This window comes from Mytilus edulis, chromosome 10 (assembly GCF_963676685.1).
Source record: "Mytilus edulis chromosome 10, xbMytEdul2.2, whole genome shotgun sequence".
NCBI classification, from domain to species: domain Eukaryota; kingdom Metazoa; phylum Mollusca; class Bivalvia; order Mytilida; family Mytilidae; genus Mytilus; species Mytilus edulis.
Window position 1 is genome coordinate 51,589,064 of NC_092353.1, and position 20,404 is coordinate 51,609,467.

Genomic DNA, 20,404 nt, shown 5'->3' on the forward strand with positions numbered 1-20,404 from the left:
CTTTTACGAACCAACAGCTTAATTATTTCATAACATTTTAGCAGACAAGTTACAAAAAACTATAAGCTACATTATACCTTATTACACAAAAAAAATCCTTACGGGTTAAAATGCAAACATATTAACAGACATATACACAAGAAAAATACAATATACATGAAACAGATTCTAAGCAAGTCAAGTTTATAATAATAATAATTATAAATGTTCCAGACCATATGAGTATTTGGACCATACCATACGCGTATGGTCGGGGTAATTAACACTCTGTTACAGTTTACTTTTAATACTTCTAAACTCTTCATATGGTATGACCGTTCATTAAAAAGACGCTATCATATAGGTAATTTTATTATTAACATAATAAAAAGATTAGCTAAATCAAAATTAGAAGTTTCACATAGTTAATTTTACCAATAACCTCCTTAATTTTACCAGAGACATATATACACATGTGTATATATGTCTCTGATTTTACTTACTTGTCAAAACTATAATAAACACATTTTATACCGATGGTCATTACTGATTTGTTATAACGAGTGAATGGCAATATGTCGACTTTAAAAAATAAATTCCAAACATTTCTTAATGAACTGTTACACAAGAAGTCACGGCTAGAAAGTAACATAGTTTATTTAAGTTTTCTTGTGAATATGGTGTATTGCAGTCATATTCCGATATTTAAGATCAAGAGCTTCTTAAAAACACCGTATAATTATCAGAATGGCACAAGACCTCGATATCACTGTACGCAGCTACAAAAAGCTAGCTTTTCACTCGCAAAAAAAGGTGTAAATAAAAAGGATCGTGCACAACCGCCAAGAACTGCAAATTCAAAAAAGCTATAATATTATACCACGTGTAAGTAAATGTCATCCCAAGCCCACATTCAAGAGTACTTAGCGACGAAAACTAACTATCATATGGCATCAATATTTTATTTTTACATAGTATTTGAATTATAAAAATAATACATTGTCATGTAACCATCAGTTTTTTTAGATATAGTTTTTATATTATTGAAACTTTTATAATGTAATTAAAAAAAATTACCTATATGGTCCAAATACTCATATGGTCCAGCCCGTTAATAACCAAACATGTCGGAGTCTCCTGTGGAATTTTAAGAAAAATTGAACAGCCCATTTTGATGAAATAGTCTCTGAAATGTATTATTTTACAAACCATCTAGTTGTTGACCTAGCTATATCTCAAAAACGTAAAAGGAATATCAAAACTGAATGTGGGTGTAAAAAATTATAAAAAAAAAAAAAAGTCAAGGTCTATTTTCTATGGAATCTGACAACCCATTTTAGAGTTATTGTCCCTAAAATATCAATATTTGCGGCTCATTACGATATCTGGAAATCTGTAACCTTCTTGTGAACATAAAAAGAGAGAAAAATGGCCAGAACAATAAGACTGACCTACAAATCAGTCAACATGGCAGTAATCGCCAGCTAAAAATATAATTATAACAAAATGAGGTATTCAGACTCTATATGGAGTCTCTGCATGGTTTTTGTTTACAAGGAATTTGAGCTTACCCGACAAGTATCCAAAGTCGCCACCACTTAACGTCTGTCGTCCACACGTTTTAGACTGGTGTAATGCGAGAGACTGATTATACTGGAATAACAATGATAACGAGACTCAACACGATAGGTTGCACATGTAAGCGATCTCAACGATAGACATGACTTAGACCTATATATGCCATTTGACATTTTTACCTATTAAGTCAGTTGTCTTGCTCATACGTGGAAGATGGTAGTCAATATAATGGAATCTTATGCGACTCACTGTTCAATGTACAAGTGAGAGCTTTAGCTTGTTACAAAACAATTTTTAAAATACCATGTCAAGAATATGACAGTTGTTTTCCATTCGATTGATGAGGTTGAGCTTTTGACTGTTTGTTTTTAATTTTCCTTGGAGTTCGTTATTTTTGTTCCTAGTAATTTATTTATTTTAGTCCAAGAACACTCTCTTTAAATCCCCTAGTAGAATTATAATCAAGTCCTATGTAGTAGTAAAAAAATTATGATTACAGGATGAAATAATAGTAAATTTGAAAATTAGTCGGATGTTGTCAGTTCGACAATCTGATTATCACTGAAGTAAGAATTTTAGAAGAAAAAAATAAATGAACTCTTCGTTGTAGACGGCTGTGTATGGTTACATCTAGTTCAATGTCATTTGATCTTTGGTGCAGATTTGCCTCCTTTATGAAAAACATACGACATTCTTATTTTTATATTGAAGAAAGAACTTTAAAATTTGCCTGGTTTTAATTTTGAAATAGAATCTGAATAAATATGACCATTAAATGAACATAAAATTCACATTTAAAGGAGAAGGAACAGAAGAAAAATAAAGGGTGGCGAATTAGAGACATATCTGTAATAAAATTTTATTCTTACATAATGAATTGAAATAATTTGACATGTTGACAATACAAATTTTGATACTTGATACTATGTTATTCAACGTTTAAAATTGATTCTTATCCAGTTTAAAAATGAATATATATATTTATATTGATAGGCAATTATATATATGTTACTGCAAATTGAATGATTTTGATAAAACAATCATTAGTTTAATACGACAAGTTGATAACAATTTGTGATCGAGTAGTTTTAAGTGAAAGTTCAAAATAGGTATGAATAAAAAAATAATTAATAAAGGGGCTATGAAGCTAGTTTAGACGTTTTCGTATTTCTGTCTTCATGTTCTTTCGTGCCTGACAATAATGATACTCACAAGGTTGTTGGTGTTGTTAATGTAAGCAACCCGTTCTTGCTTAAATATAAGCCGCCCCCCCCCCCCTTTTTTTTTATTTATCGAAAGTAGAATCCTGACGCACATTATTTTCGCTATCGGTACTGTTATTCTGTTATTATCTCGATCATTCAAGTTAAATATTTCTGTGACACTTATTTTGAAAATAGATCCTTAAAATTTATGAATTAAGATGAATTACAAAAATATTGACTTACCTTCTACCTGTGCTGGTAATAGTGATAATGTTATATTGCTTTTAATACAGTTATAAGTAGTCAAAACTAATGCATTATTGCACGGTTCATAATCAGGATCTAATATGGGGAATTAATAAACATTTAAAAATAAAAAAAATTAAGTGTCATTTCTCAACAGGTTTCAAATTTTCTCATTTATAAACATAGAAATGCCTTTTAAATTGAAGAAAATTAATTTGAAAATTAGGAAACTAATTCTTTAAAATGCATACCACTATTCATATACATATATAAATTTAATGTAGTATACATTTGAAAAGATGATATAACTGAACAAGACGCATTTTGTATTAAATTTAAAAATCGGTAAAAGAACACCACAGTACATAATTTATTAAATTGCATGAACTGCATAATTATAATTGAAATAATTCATTGATGTACATCTCATTAACATGATTAAGGCTTTTCAAATTTAAACGGACTATGAAAATGGTGTTAATAGCCGATTTGCATTAAAAAAAGATGTAATATGAAAAAGAAGATGTGATATGATTTACAAGATACCAAATAATATGCACAGAAAATCAACAACTATAGATCACCGTACAGCCTTCAACAGTTATAAAAGTCAATATATAGTTGTTTTCTAAAATATGAGAAGGTCTGGATGATCCTGGACGGGGTCTTTCAAATTTGCTGTTTCCATATAACAAATACTGTAATTCAAAAGAAGGTAGACTGTTTGCCTGTTTTGTTGATTTTCAGAAGGCTTTTGATACTGTTATACATACAGGGATCAAGATTAAACTACTAGATATTGGGGCTGGGTCTTATTTTTATAACATTATTAAAAGTATGTATGAAATTAGCAAATCATGTGTCAAAATTCAAAATCAAGTAAGTGATTTTTTCCCATTAGATATTGGAGTCAAACAAGGTGACAACCTCAGTCCGAATTTATTCAAGATATTCATAAATGATTTGCCCAGATATTTGTCAGATACTAGAGACCCAGTTAATGTCAATGACAAAGATCTACATTGTTTAATGTATGCTGATGATATTGTTTTATTATCTACATCAGCTGAAGGACTACGAGAAAAGCTGGGAATGCTTGATAAATTTTGCAAAGATTGGTGTCTCAATGTGAATACTAATAAGACAAAGGTGCTGATTTTCAACAAGGCAGGCAGACATGTAAAACAGATATTCACATTTCAGAATATAAATCTGGAATGTGTTTCAAAATACAAATACCTAGGTTTATATTTAAGCTCATCTGGTTCATTCAGTTATGCTCAAAATGAACTATACAAAAAATCCCTGAAAGCTCATTTCAAATTAAGGAAAGATCTTTTATCACTTAATCCTGATGTAAAAACAAGTATTCATGTTTTTGACCACACTGTAAAACCTATTTTATTATATGGTAGCGAAATATGGGGGATGTTTAATTCTCTTTCCTCTAAATGTAAGAAGGAAGATATATCTTTTGAAAAACTATATTCAGGTTTACCCTGTGAGAAACTTCATATAAAATTTTGTAAATTTATACTTGGGGTACACAAGAAAACAACAAATGCTGCAGTGTTATCTGAACTTGGAAGATTTCCAATATATTTTAATATTATAAAAGGAATGTTATTGTACTGGTATAGATTAGAGAATTTAGGTAATAATTTTCCTCTATTAAAAGAGGCATATACACAATCAAAGACACTACATCACATGAATATAACATCATGGTATGGTTCAATAAATGTTGTTTTTAAAATACTTGGTATTGACTATACAAATGCCGTTAATGCTCCATTTTGTGAATCCTTATACAAATTTAAGAAATATATACAAACCAAGCTATCAATATTGTTTATTAGCTGTTGGAAAAAACAAATAGATAAATTTTCAGACAGTAAACTGAAAACCTACCTTTTATATAAAACAAATTTTGGTTTTGAAAAATATCTAACATTGATCAAGAATTTTGAACTTAGAAGAAGTTTTACTAAATTACGTGTATCTTCTCATAGATTGCAAATAGAATTAGGTAGATATCAGGGTATTCCCCGAATTAACAGAATATGTAATAAATGTTCTTCCAATACTGTCGAAGATGAGGCTCATTTTCTATTTGATTGTAACAAATTTGAGGATGATAGAAATTGTATGTTAGCTAGTATTGCACAATATAATTCTTATTTTAATCATATGAACAGTCAAAGCAAAATTATCTGGTTATTTAGTGTAGAAAATGTTGAGTTACTTAAAATAATATGTAATTTTATATACAAACATCTTCCTTAGTGAAGATTAGTTAAAGGAAATCTATGTGTGTATATACATTTGATTGGACATAGAAAATTATATTCATCTGAATATCACAAACATACTAGCCGATTAAAAAAAAAAAATAATTGTTAAGATATATTATTTATTCAAATGTTCTCTTATATCCTTGAGGCATCGTCCCCTGGTATCAACTGCATTCAAGTTACCTATGATGCTTCCTTGTTTGCTTTTGATACAGGTAGGAAAGAGACATTTACACACATTTTACATGCCTATAGCCCATAAGGTATCGCCCCCTTGTGTCAGCTGCCTTTGGGAAACCATAATGCTTTCCTATTTGCTGCTGACACAGGATGAGTCATGGACATGTTTAATTTCTACTTTCTTTTTGGCTAATTATTATATATTTAATTGATCCAACTTTTTGTGTACTATACATATGTGGATATCTATTTTTCTTTTTTTCTTTTTGGGCTGCTTGTTTGTTATCTATATCAACCACACTTGCAATAAAATGCATTAGTATTAAAAAAAAAAAAAACATACTATAGATTCTTTATCTACGTATTCTTTAAGAACTTAAATAGTTCTCGTTTAACTTTTTTTTTTTTTATTATCTCATTGTTTGTATTGTATTATGAAAAAATTATTGATGTTGTAATGTTTATGCCCTTTGGGGCCCATAATTGGAAATAAAAATATCTTATCTTAAAATATCTTATCTTATCTTATCTTATATTATTTTAGACCAACGTTATTTTTTTTCTCTCTATTTTACCGTTATTCTCTATTCTTTACTTATGATATTTCAGCACCACTGTTTTCTCATATCTTTGTTTTTGGGGTTCGTTTTCCTCTATATAAATATCCTTTATTTTTAATGAGCCTTTATTCCGGTATATTTTGCTCTATATTCCATTAAAAGGAAAATTCACGATTTTTTACTTATGGTTTAAATATGTTCATTATGACATAATATATATATTCACAAAGATTTATCGCTATATGTGCAGTAATAAAGGAGAAATTCAATAATTAATGAAAAAATATCAACTACTTCCTGTAGGTCGTGACGTTTTCTCCTGATTTTTGCATGCCGGGATTTAAAATACAATCATTAAAAGTCTTGGTTTTTAATCATATTTTAACGTAATCGTAAGCGCGCCGATGACTTATGCTTTATCTAATAACCATCCGATAATAAGAAGATAAAACGCACAGACGTTCAATTGTACTCATTCGTGAGATAAATTATCTATGTTAAACGTATATATTCGAATTATTTTTGTAGACAACACAAAAAGTTATAAATTTATTTTTAATAAATGCATTTTCGGACTGATAAGGTGAACAAATTAAAGTACAATAATCTGTCAAGACAATATGTTGGTGTACTATTATTGACCTTTTACTATCTCTGCTATGACTAGGTTTATACGATGTGTGTATTCACGGTTCTGCGGCAATACTCGTAGATGGCTTGTTGAAAGGTAAATTGTTATTTGCACTTCGGTATTTAACCACGCCTCTAGGGCACACCTTGCCAGGTGTGACTGTCTATTCGGATCAGTGGGAGCATTTAATACACACATTAAAAATACATATTCAAGTTGGTGACAAATAAAAATTGGTCGCCGTGGAATTATTTAATTATATTTGGTGCTATTATTTATTTGAATTCAAATAAGTTAATTTACTAAGAAATACACAATTTTCGGTTAAAGACGGGAAACTTAATTCATATGTCAGAATGAAATGATATACAAGTCTTGTCCTTGATTTATGTCTCATAAAAAAGGGGGACTTCGAAATTAGAAATAGCTTTACTAAATCATTTTTATTTGTCTTTATTAGGCGAAAAAATGTACGAGAACACTTACATTTAGACTTTTGAAAGCCATGTATTAATTAATATATGAAACTATCTGAAGATAATTTTACCGAAGCGGAATATAATATGTACGAATAAAGAAAAAATACTTTTGTATTGGAATGGAATCGAAAAATTACGAATAGATATTCTTTTCAAGTGTGAAAAACGTCGACCAAATTTATTCATAATCGGGAACGTCCTTATTAAAATCTGAGACTACTATAATAATCGTCGTCTCCCAACGTATATATATACTTAAATAACTATTTGACCAACGATGTTTAAAATTAAAGACGACGAATTTAATGTTATCTTTCCCTATTTTTGAATGTTATTATAAGTCTGTTCAACTTGCAAGAATACCCCTAAAGCGGACAAATATCCGACAAGCAGTTTATTCTTTAACTTGCTGTCATTGAATATCAAGAAAGAAAATAAATCCCGAAATTGATACTCAATAGTTTTCCTAGAAAATATTCACATCCCTTGAGGATTATTAGTGTACGTCCAGTTGCATATATTTTACATGAATGTTGGAACAATTGTGATGATGACGAATTTCGTCCTTTATTCGAGAACAATCTAATTGATATATAAATCTGTGAGTTTACTATGTTCTTAACTTCGATGAACCAAAGCAAGTTATAAATTGACCTGTATTTAAATCAAATTGTTTCTTTTTTTTTCTTCTTCTTCTTCTTTTGGTATACAATAGTCTATCGAATTCGTTGATTACATACTGTTGGCATACGTGGACTAGTCTATTTACAAAACTTTTACCACAATTTACACAAAATGTATGTTTCTTTCTTATGTTCAATGTATACATGTATACATATTTTAAATTGCGCTACTGACTATAGTTCCGTAACTTTCTACCCAGGCGTATGTATACACGAATCGTCGACAAGTGCGCACATGTTTTTAAATCAATAATTCTGGTATGTTCCAATCTGTCCTAAACTATTGACAACGAGTATATATTACATTTTCCCAAATTAACCCTAGGAAAAATATGTAAATAGATTTGTATTTCTTCAATTTTTTTTTTGTATTATTTTTTTTTTATAAATAATATTATTTACACCAGAAATGTTATTTATAAACAAGCGTATGAGTTCAGTAATGACTAGTATATTATATCACTTTCGGACACGCAAGACAAAAATGTATATTATACATGCACCTGATAGTTCAAAAAAGTTATAAGTAACGGTCGTGTACACTGATCAATACCTACAGAAGTGAAACGATGCATGAACTTGCAAGCCCGCCGGACAGGAAATCGATTGAATACCTGGACGTGTCACCTTACACCCCTTCCAATACCTTTGGGAGTAATACCTTTAGCCATGCTGGTGATCCGATGAGGGAAGATCCGAATTTATTTAAATAAAGTTTATTACTTGAAAGAATTATGAACGAATTAGATTTTCGAAAACAATTTCCACGGAACACTTATTTATGATTTGAACTTTGACTTTTTAACTAATTACAATATTAACAGTTAAAAATAAAAGACTATATGGTTATTTAAAAATATAAGACCATTTTCCGTATCAAGTTAGTCAGTCAGATAAAACAACCGTACGATTGACAAGATTTCGACACGCAATTACGACTACATCGTTTACTGTAGTTTTGTTCCTTTGTGGTTTATAGACATATCGGGATTTTTCATCGGAGAAGGTGACAAGATGGCGGAGAGCAGAGAACTGATACTCAAAATTTAAAATCGATGGTGATCTCTTATTTAGCGGAATAAAACTTTAATATCTATAAATTTGAGCATTTTTATACAGAATGGACATAATATCAATTTTTGATTTTTTTGCGAAGTTTCCCTTTAACATCACTCTGTCCCTTTTGCATTCCTATCATGACATTTGATTGTTTCAGAATAGAGAATTATGTATAGTGCTGGTGTGTTAACATAAGGAGGGACGAAAGATACCAGGAGGAAAGTTTAACTCATAAATCGAAATTAAACTGACAACGCCATGGCTTAAAATGACAAAGACAAACAGACAAACAATAGTACACATGACACAACATATAAAACTAAAGAATAAGCAACACGAACCCCCCAAAAACTAGGGGTGATTTCAGGTGCTCCGGGAGGGTAAGCAGATCCTGCTCCACATGTGGCATCCATAACATTTGTTCCGTGGTACAGTTGCAATAGGAACTGTTATCATACCATACCGTTATCTAACGTGTAGGAAATTTTCTAATGGCAGTGGGGAAACAATTTGGTTGTTTGGAACAAACATTGTGATGGGAAAAAATCTGTTACACTACTACTATTATATTTCTATGTCAAAAATATATTATAATTTTATTTTCAAAGCTGCAAAATTCGTAAAATCATGTCGGTTTGAAGCTACTGTCTATTCATACATTTAATCAAGGACGTATATGTTAGTTATACGTCCTTGATTTAATTTAATACGATTTTTATGTTTATATATAATATCCCGTATTATGTCCATCTTCCATGTATTTGGAAATGCCAGAACTTGAACATATCCTGGTAAATAATCCAGTGAAACAAATGGTGAAATGAAAACTTGAAAATAAAAAAAGAATAAAAAAAATATAAGTGATTTGGGAAATAATAGATTGAGTAGTCCCATGCGGGACCAGGAAGCTTTACTGCGAAGGAATTTATAAAGAAAAGAAAAAAATAGCAATACTGTATTGATTAGATGTTAATTTTGAAAATCCGTGCAGATAAGTGGATTTCTTATTTACGGAAATATCAAGGTTGTCACAGTCAAAACTTGAAATTTATTCTACTTCCTGTTTCTCGTGAATTTTATTTTGTGAACCCCTTAGCACTTCCTTTTTTCCAACATGGGTTTCACGGAGAAGGTGCATATCTAGTTGTGTAGAATTTTTACCATTAAAACATGTCAACAGAAATTTACAAGCAAAAAAATACTATCCATAACAATGAATGATATTTGCTGTTTCACATCTTGTACTAAAAAATCGCATTAAATCATCCCTGCAGCAATTATCATGTCTTGAAACCCACGTGTTGACATTCTTTCGAAATTTGCTCTCATTTCACCGTTTTTCAACAAATACTTTTTGTTGTTTCTTAGTCTCACTGTAAGAAAAGTTTTGTCATGTATTAAAATTCTCGTATGATGATGAAAATTTACAATAATTCGGGAAAAGAATGTCTGAAGACACTAATTTCAGCAGTGCTTTTTCCTATCCAAAATGAGCATTTGGATAGACCCCTTTCAAGTTCGTTGCATTTCCAGGGGCGGATCCAGCCTTTTTAAAAAGGGGGGTTCCAACCACTTGTCCCCATTCAAATGCAATGATCGTCCAAAAAAAAAAAGGAGTTCAACTCTGGATATGCTACTGATTTCCATCTTAAACTGGTTTTAGTAGACATTATTTTGTGCATTGTCAGTTTTCACGTTGATAATTTGTGAATTGGCCATTTAAATAAAAAATATATAAATTCGCAGATCTTGTGAAAATGACCAATATAGTATATTTTCTTTTCCAGCCCATCATCATTGATGCCAGGGGGCATTTATTGGGACGTTTAGCTGCTATAGTTTCCAAAACAATTTTACAAGGTGAGAGCAATTAAAAAAGCAGTGTTTTTTTTATTTTATGAGAACATTGAAGATTCTTTTGTCTTGTGTGTAAAGTCTGAATAATTAATTTGGTTCCAAAAAACAGTCTTGAGTTACCAAATAAATCTTTACCACCCCAATCTGAGGTAAAAGATATTTTATTTTATTTCAACAAATGGAAAAAAAATCAAATATAATTTCTTTTGCTATTTTGAAATTATTTCAGTCGCTTTTACATTTGTTGTTAATAAATGTGATAACCCTACACACTTTTTAAACAGTAAATCTGTAAAATTATATATTGTATTTATTACAGGACAAAGAGTGGTTGTTGTAAGATGTGAAGGTATCAACATCTCTGGCAACTTCTTCAGATCAAAGTGTAAGTAAAACTTGCGTGTTCTGTAAACAGCAGAAATGCCTATTTCAAATTATCCAGGCAGATGTCTGTTTTGTTTTTTAAGAAATGGAAGTTAAGAAAAACTTTAAAATTTCACAATACATGTAATTAATCTCAAAAAAGACAAATCTGATATAGACTTGTGTAAGCTTAGCAGTATTAAATGATGATTATTAAACTTACCTACATTGTCTGAATGTTGTGACGATAAGTTATTCTGATGCTGCTGTATGCTTTTTCATCAGTCTCTTGTGTACACATTTATTCAATAATTGTACTACAAAAGTATGCTGTGTGGTAGTCCAAAGGATTGGCAATACATTTTGTGTGTCCCAGGGTTTTGTTGAATTTTTTACTGCCTCAATTAGAAAGATTACAGATTCAGAAATGAAGCTGAATAGTAATGTGATATGCAGCTGCTTACATTTTCAAGGCATAGTAATCTAGCCCTTCATTGATAAGTGGTTTCTCATACTTTTTGGCCTTGTAAACTAGAGAACAGTATCGCAATTTCATTCATACAACCACTTATGAAATACTACAAAAAGTCAACTCACCAAAATACACTTAATAAATTCAAATGTAAAAGCTGTAAAGGACTTGATGTGATTTATGGACTAAATGTGTATGGTTATGTTCAAAATTGGTACATATGACATTGTCATGATTGTTGGAATGAAGTTTCAGAAACTGTTAAAGCGTACTGAGGGTATTTTCAAATAGCATGAATGTAAATTGTAATGAACTTGTAGAAATCAAAAGACAGGAAATAACATTAAAATTTGTGCAGACAATTTTTGAACAAGCAAATTAGCACTAGTGATGATCTATTTCTTACCTACATTGTCTGAAGTTGATGTAGAAAATATATTCTGATGGTGCTTTCCAATCTGGAGTTTATCAGCTGGTGATATAGAATTAAGGGTAGGTTGGCCCTGGATAGATTATTTTTACAGAAGTATCATCTCTTTGTATGTAGCTGCTAACATTTTGAAGGCGAAAAAGCCAGCCTGTCATTAATAAGTGGTTGCCATACGGTGACCTATAGTTGTTAATGTCTGTGTCATTTTGGTCTCTTGTGGACAGTTGTCTCATTGGCAATCATACCGCATCTTTTTTTTTTATATTTCTTGTATTTTTAGCTATCTGAACAAAAAATAAATTTAAGATGTTCCGAGACTGCTTGAAAAGTACAAGTCCACATGTATAGACTTTAAAAATGTGTTCTTTCAGTCAAAAGTACTGAACCATTTGTGGTTCGATTTCAGTGGACAAAAAAGTTAACAATTCTTGACCAAATCTTTTTATTCATTGACGATCTCGGTTGTGACAATCTTTTTATTCATTGACGATCTCGGTTGTGAAATTCTACTAAATTTCTACTGAGACAACACTTTAAAACATATTGCTTTTCTCAAAGGTAGAGATTTTGGATAGGTAGGTAAGAAGGCACTTCTTATTTTTCTGTAAAGAGAAAATGGTGTTTCAGATTATTTTTTTTGTCTTCAGGCCTTATACTGATTAAAAAACCAATTTTTTCCATCATGACAATATTTAAAAGATTTTGTGTAGGCAGTTATTTTCTGGATAGGTACATACAGTTAGGCCAAAAAAAAATATATGTCTGTTTCCTGCTTCCAAGGCAAATAAATCAGGGTCGGTAGGTCGGGATTTTTTTTTAATTTTTTTTTAATTTTATTTTTTTATTTTTGTACTCCCTGTCAGATTTGCAGTCGGTTACATGTCATGTTTGGTTAGGGCCTTGTACCCCAAAATGATTTAATCCCTTTAAAGAAGCTTTAATTGAATAATCCTCCCAGTGCAGACATTTTTTAAACCTTAATTGTAGCACATTTGTGCTGGGAGCAGCCATTTTGATTGTTTGGGCATAGTAAAATACGGATTTGGATCGGACCGGAAATAATTTTTTTCCGGATTTGAATAAAAAGATCTAGGGTTGGGGTCGGTCGGGAAACAGGAAACAGACATATATTTTTTTTAGCCTTAGGCCGAACAAACAGATTCTTTTTTGTATGGCCTGACCAAAATACACTTCTTGAAAATGGACAAGAAATGACAAAAGATGACTATTTAAAAGTAAAAACTGTAATTTGTTTCATTTGATGTCGTATATGTAAAGAACTTGTAGAGACTGGGAAATAATTAAATATCTAGATCTATAAAGACAATTTTTGAATAAGTAAATTTGCACAAATGATGATCTATTTCTTACCTACATTGTCTGAAGTTGATGTAGAAAAAATATTCTGATGGTGCTTTCCAATCTTTTTGTGAAAAATGTATGTTAAGATTCTTGAAAAAGCAGACTGATACTGTCGATTTAACATTCAGTATCAATTTCTGTGGATTTCAAGGGTACAGCTGAACAAATGAAATTTCATGTTCTAAGTACTTTTGACAAATTTTCTATAGGCTTGTATGCAGACTTCAACAAAACTAGGAAGTATTCCTTGATCCATGAAAACTGGTATCCCCCAACAAAAAAAATATCAGTTTGTTCTTCATAAAACTATAAACTAGTGAGATAGCATCAGTGATGATTTTATTTTCTTACCTACATTGTCTGAAGTTGATGCAGAAAGAAATATTCTGATGGTGCTTTTCAGTGTTATATTGCAGCAAAGTTTGAAACAAACCCCCCCCCCCCCCAAAAAAAAAATACCACAAATTACACATTGACTTGACAATATCATAACTGTAAAGGCTTAAAAAGAATGGTTAATGAAACATTAAACATCAAATTAAATATTGCAACACCAACCCATCCTTTCCAAAAATTAAAATGAATTGAAGTTGGATGGTCCTAAACTATCTTTAGGAAAATAATGGCTTTTCTGCAGGGTAGCTTTTATTCTGAACTTCTACGTTTAAACTAATTGGCTACTTATTTTAAATTTAGGTACAATAGTTGATAATTAATGTATTTTCTTTTACAGTGAAATATCTTGACTACCTGAAGAAAAGATGTAATGTCAAGCCATCCCGTGGCCCATTTCATTTCAGAGCTCCAAGCAAAGTATTTTACAAAACAGTTAGAGGTAGGTTGGTGTTTGTGGAGTTGAGTAAAGTAAAGAATTGAAATTGTTCTCGTTTTCAAATTGATTTCAAAAGAGAAGAATGCACTTAAGTTTGAAAGGTTAACATGAGAAAAAATGATCAGAAAGAAATGAATGATGATTTACCTTACCTACCTTGATCTATATGAAATGGAAATTAATATCTGACATTTCTTTCTGTTTTATATTTCATTTTCTGTATAAACTGAAGTAAACATACCTAGACAGGATGGCCTTTGCTGCTGAAGAATTTGAATAATTGGACAAAACATCTGAGCTGCCAAAAAATAAAAAATAAGTATTTCATTGAAGAAATGATTTTTAATATTATGGTCTTGAATGTTTATTTAGGAATGGTACCACACAAACAACCCAGAGGAAAGGATGCTCTTGCTAGACTAAAGGTGTTTGAAGGTGTTCCCCCACCATATGACAAACAAAAGAGACAAGTGGTGCCATCTGCACTCAAAGTACTGAGACTGAATCCAATGAGGAAGGTAAATACCTTTATAGCAGAAATGTACTTTGTTTATCTTATTTTGATTAAGATTTACCTTGCTGCTGAAGATAAATGTTTTACCCATCTTTAATGTTTGTTGAGGCAACACGATAAAAAATAGAATGGAAAGAAATGAATGATGATTTACCTTAAATACCTTGATCTATATGAAATGGAAATTAATATCTGACATTTCTTTCAATTTTTTGTTGGTACAAAAATACTCTTATTATTCAAAACAACAAATGGGTCAGACATAAGTTTTCCAACTTAGTATTGTCTGCTCCAAAAACAATGTTTAATCAACAAAGTATCGTCTGCTCCAAAAACAATGTTCAATCAACAAAGTATCGTCTGCTCCAAAAACAATGTTCAATCAACAAAGTATCGTCTGCTCCAAAAACAATGTTCAATCAACAAAGTATCGTCTGCTCCAAAAACAATGTTCAATCAACAAATAAAGAAAATATAACTATATGAGTGCATGGTTAGCCTAAATCATTGTAGTTTAATACATTGTATTTGTTTGTAAATTGAGACATAAGATTAAGATATTTGATTAGCATTAATACTTCTTCAAAATTGAGAGAAACCACATACCACCTGATAAAAACTCATTTTTTGAAACATCTTTAGGGCAGGTTAGGAAGGGACTTGCTGTAATTGTAATATATAGGTTGTGATGCATGATCATTTTAGAAGATAGCCTCAAAAATATTAAATAATCAATTGAAATCATATGCATGGCGGGATGAAATTAGAAAGATAAAATTGAGAATAGAAAGGGGCCTTCTAAACTGATACCTTAGTAACCTAATTTGGCACACCTCGTGTGTAGAAATTTTACTTGAGTTTACTTTGTCAGATGCGAATATCATGTATCATGCCAATTGTGTAAATAATTGCTAGGACATAATCTGTTGATGATGATTTACTTAATCACCGAATCAACTTTAATTGATTTACAGTGAAAACAATCATGTACCACCAACTGAAACAGATTTTACAATTTTCTCAAAGTCTAGAAATATGGGTCTTGTTCCATTAAAAAGATTTTTTAAAAACACTTTTTAAAGAAGACAAAAATTGAACAAGTAATTTAATAGTTAACTCTCTGGGGAAGTCTCCCTATTTGGAACTTGTGCATAACTCTTATTTAGTATTCTGAAATTTATTAATACATTTGAAAATAACAAATTTTCCAAAACTTAACTATTCTTCTTTTAAGTTCAATTTTTAGGAAGTGATTAAATCAAAAATACCTTATAATTTCTAAAAGTTCAATTAAAAAAAAACGATTAATTGATTATATAATGAATATACATTTTTGGTGGGTGGAACTTAAATCGACCTATTTAAAGGTAATTTACAAGGTAAATCAGTTAAACCTGTTAAGCAGTTTTCATTTCAAAATGAAACTATTTTACAAAAGCTACTTGTAAGTTTAAATAAATGACTTTTATCCAACCCTCTTTGAAAAAATGGATATGTTGCAGCGTTTTGGTACTACAAGAATGAAAATAGGTTCCTTTAGACTATCTACAAACTCCTATGCCCTAGTAGAACCAGCTAAACACTTACATTTGTAGCTATAGTTCTTTGATCATGGACATATTGATGATGATTTACTTAATCACCGAATCACTAAAATTGATTTACAGTGAAAACAATCATGTACCACCAACTGAAATATGTCACAGAGAATTCAACTACAGTTTACTGTCTTTTGAATGGTGTGAAAGTTGCAGCCCTAATGATATGTTTCTGTATTTAATGGAATAATTTGATACTTGTAAAAAGAACACCATAGACACTTTCCTTTGATTTTGAACTTTTGGGGTTTTGTTGTCTCTCATGTTCTCTCCAATGAATTTCATATGTAAATCTGTAATTTTGTTTTCAGAAATAAAAGCATAACACCTGTAACGCTATCTACAAGAAAATGATTTTTACATAGCACTACATTTAAACGATATTGAATCCAATTACTATGCTGTTTAGTGGGTTTTGGGAGAACACTGCTCTGTTAAGTTTGTAATTAGGTCACACAATCCAGACATTTTTGTGTTGATTTGGTTATAAGACCCTGGATGTGTTCCTGTTTCCAATGCCTATTTTTATTTGATTGTTTTAAAACCTATTTTAGTACTGTGATCTGAACAGACTTTCACATGAAGTTGGATGGAAGTACCAGAGGGTTGTCTCATCACTGGAAGCCAGACGTAAAGTCAAATCAAAGAGATTCTATGAGAGAAAGAAGAAAATAGAGGTAGTTTTAACAACTTTTAGTGAACTCATTAATCAACATTCATGACATGTTAATGATGATTTACTTAATCACCGAATCAACTTTAATTGATTTATCGTGAAAACAATCATGTACCACCATCTGAAACATGTCATGAAAAAAAAGATAGTTACAACAAAAAGGCTGGTTATATTGATACTGATACCTGTATATGAAAAAACTACAACAGGACTGATAATTTAACATCTGACGAAATCTTTATATTGTTGGGTTGGTGTCTGGTTTACCCAAACCAACATCATGAATGGTTTATTATGCCCCACCCACGATAGTAGAGGATCATTATGTTTTCTGGTCTGTGCCTCCGTCCGTCTGTGCTTCCGTTCGTCCGTTCAGGTTAGTTTTTGGTCAAGGTAGTTTTTGATGAAGCTGAAGTCCAATCAACTTCAAACTTAGTACACTTGTTGCTTATGATATAATCTTTCTTATTTTTAAGCCAAATTAGACTTTTGACCCCAATTTCACGGTTCACTTAACATAGAAAATGAAAGTGGGAGTTTCGGGTTTAAGTTTTTGGTCAAGGTAGTTTTTGATGAAATTGAAGTCCAATCAACTTATAACTTAGTACATATGTTCCCTATAGTATAATCTTTCTAATTTTAATGCCAAATTAGATTATTACCCAATTTTTACAGTCCATGGAACATGGAAAAGGATAGTGCCAGTGGGGCATCCATGTACTTTGGACACATTCTTGTTTTTCTATGTTTTAGATGACCCCTAACATTCAAATTATTACAAAAATAATGATGGACATAAGCATTTTTTATTTGTAAAATTTGGTAGATTTTGATTTTGTTTTTTGTGTGAATAACATTTCATGTTGGTGAGTCAACTAACTGTCGAGATAAAAATGTGCTTCAGCTCATAAATACATCTGATGTCATTAATGACATCCTAGCCGTTAAGAAAACATTGAAATTACAAATAGCAATTTGTTGAAGTTCACTACCTTGATTTGGTAAATTGGAGTAAATAGAAAATTAAATCCTAGTTAAGTTTAGCCCTCAATTATACCCCATTCTTTTTACTTGCATGTATTCCTGTTTATTAGAATTATTAAGTAATCTTTTAAAATTTCTCTTAAACATTGCTAGACATATTTACTTTACTTTACTTTTTTGACATGTTAATGATGATTTACTTAATCACCGAATCAACTTTTATTGATTCATCATGAAAACAATCATGTACCACCATCTGAAACATGTCATAAAATGAAAGATCGTTACAAAACCAAGACGCTGTATTATATTAGAACTGATACCTGTGCAAGAAAAACTATATAACAGTACTAATAATTTAACATCTGACTTAATCTTTATATTGTTGGGTTTGTGTCTGGAATACCTAACCCAATATCATCTATGGTTAGTATTTATTGATCAAGATAGGCTAAATTTTCGTTAAATATAAAAGGGGGTTAGGGACACGAGCATTACTTTATTTCACAAATTTGAGAAAAAAACATGTGACAAGAGTTTTTGCTTATGCTTTCTTTATTAAATCAGCGTGTAAGAGTCCTAAATGTCCAGATTAAAGAAAAATGTGCTTCAAATTATTAAAGTATCTGCTGTCATAAATGACATGATAGTCTTAAAAGAAAATGTTAGAACTGCCTTTAGCAGCGATTTGTTGAAGTTAACTGTCTAAATTTTGGTAAATAGGAGATTTCTTTTTATGCCAGAATAGTTCTCAATAGTACCTTATTTATATGTGTTTCTTGTATAAATTCCTGTTTGTTTGTGTGTACTATTGAATCCACCTTGCATAATTGCATGTATTTATTGAATATTCTTTGCACACCTATGGTAATCATTGCTAGACATGTTGATGATGATTTACTTAATCACCGAATCATTTTAATTGATTTACAGTGAAAACAATCATGTACCACCAACTGAAACATGTTCTGGCAACAAAAGATACAAATTAAAGTTTAACAAACCAGCTGGTTTTAACTTGTTCTGTTCCTTTTCTTTTGAAATGTTACATATGTTTTGTTTTTTAACTTGCTTAGATTTTGTCTGTGTCGACGTAAGTGTGTCCTAAAACATAGTAAATGCTTATTACCACAAAACTCAGATCAAGTACAAATTTGGGTAGTTTCACTTTTACCGTTTTTCAATTATGTTCCTTTATAATTTTATGTTATATGCAAGCAAGTGCGAGGCATCTTCTTTGTAGAGGCAGAATTAACCTTTGTGATATGTTGATGATGATTTACTTAATCACCGAATCACTTTAATTGATTCATAGTGAAAACAATCATGTACCACCAACTGAAATGTGTCAAGGCAAGAGAAGTAATAATCAATGGGCACTTCAAACCTATTGATTTCTTCTAAATCTTGCTAAAAATAAAAAAATAAAGTGAACACCTGCATCATATCAAGGTAACAACAACACTTCACTTTAGGATATGTTCCCAACTTCAATAATGCTTATTAATATAAAATATGTAACTGCAAGTCAGTCCCTCCCTTTGACATGGAACCTTCTTGACAGATTGTATATAGAAGTAAAGTTAACCTTGTATAAATGATAGATTTTTGAACAAATGTGTTTCCAAATAGTACATGTGCAATATTTTCATTACAGGCACTCCGAGAAAAAGCAAAGAAGAATATTGCCAAGAAGATATCACCATACCAGAAAGTGATTGAAGGCTATGGCTACCATTAAAAGACAATAAACCTTCTGGAAAGAATAAATGATTTTATTAATTTTTTATGGTATTGAAACCTATATCAGTGTGAATTTACATTGATCATTAGCCTTCGCTATAAACTTTTCAAGTCCATTGTTATTGATAGTGTCAAAGCTCATGTTTTTAAAAAAATTAGAAGGATAATTTTATGAACCTGTGCTGTAGGACTTTTTAACTTCAGGGTGAAGACTGGATCACACAGAAATAGACCTGTTATTCTGTGATAAACAGTAGCTGTGTAATAGGGTAGCCTTGTCACTGTCGGTACTGAAGTGGTTTGCCATATTTTGCCAAAGTTTTTGAATCATTTGATTGGTTGATGGCTGTGACTATGAAGTACTTCCAGTAATAGGCTGAAGGCAATATTTAATTCTGCTTCAAACTAAAAGTTCCTCTCTATCTGTCTTTTTTATGCTTCATCTTGTGGGTTAATACAAAAGTCCTTTGTAAATTTTAAGTTTTGTGTTTCCTATTCTTTATTGGTACTAAGAATGTCCAGAATGACCCACCACATCCACATCACAATCAAATAGGAAGCATAGCATATTATTTCAATCCCAAATGACTTTAAAAAAAGATACTCAATAACAGGATTTACAAAATACACATCCTTTGTAGAAGCTATTAAAACCATAACCAAGCCAACTTACATCTGT

The 20,404-nt window shown here is 30.8% G+C and overlaps 2 protein-coding genes and 2 non-coding genes across 4 annotated transcripts in view; 3 read left to right on the top strand and 1 right to left on the bottom strand.

The window, feature by feature from the left end:
* Positions 1-3,066, bottom strand: part of LOC139491446 (dynein light chain Tctex-type 5-B-like) — a 33,167-nt gene extending 30,101 nt beyond the window's left edge. Inside the window, exon 1 of the mRNA XM_071279144.1 lies at positions 3,006-3,066. The gene's annotated coding sequence lies outside the window, so the exon portion shown is untranslated. The remainder of the gene's footprint in view (positions 1-3,005) is intronic.
* A 6,878-nt stretch (positions 3,067-9,944) lies between these two features.
* On the top strand, positions 9,945-19,752 carry LOC139491447 (large ribosomal subunit protein uL13-like). Its single transcript, XM_071279145.1, has 7 exons — positions 9,945-10,026; positions 10,682-10,754; positions 11,071-11,136; positions 14,112-14,213; positions 14,583-14,728; positions 16,877-16,999; positions 19,640-19,752. The coding sequence occupies exons 1-7, from the start codon at positions 10,009-10,011 to the stop codon at positions 19,721-19,723; spliced, it is 612 nt and encodes a 203-aa protein (XP_071135246.1). The 5' UTR covers positions 9,945-10,008; the 3' UTR covers positions 19,724-19,752.
* LOC139493555 (small nucleolar RNA Z195/SNORD33/SNORD32 family) lies at positions 17,045-17,129 on the top strand. Its single transcript, XR_011657033.1, has one exon. It is a non-coding gene; the product is annotated as a small nucleolar RNA Z195/SNORD33/SNORD32 family (small nucleolar RNA).
* On the top strand, positions 18,164-18,248 carry LOC139493554 (small nucleolar RNA Z195/SNORD33/SNORD32 family). The gene has a single exon (XR_011657032.1). It is a non-coding gene; the product is annotated as a small nucleolar RNA Z195/SNORD33/SNORD32 family (small nucleolar RNA).
* Positions 19,753-20,404: the final 652 nt, after the last annotated feature.

Excerpts from the sequence above, each read along its gene's own strand:
- LOC139491447 (XM_071279145.1), top strand. Across the intron at positions 11,137-14,111 it reads CAACTTCTTCAGATCAAAGT|TGAAATATCTTGACTACCTG; the intron begins GTAAGTAAAACT and ends TTTCTTTTACAG. Across the intron at positions 14,214-14,582 it reads ATTTTACAAAACAGTTAGAG|GAATGGTACCACACAAACAA; the intron begins GTAGGTTGGTGT and ends ATGTTTATTTAG.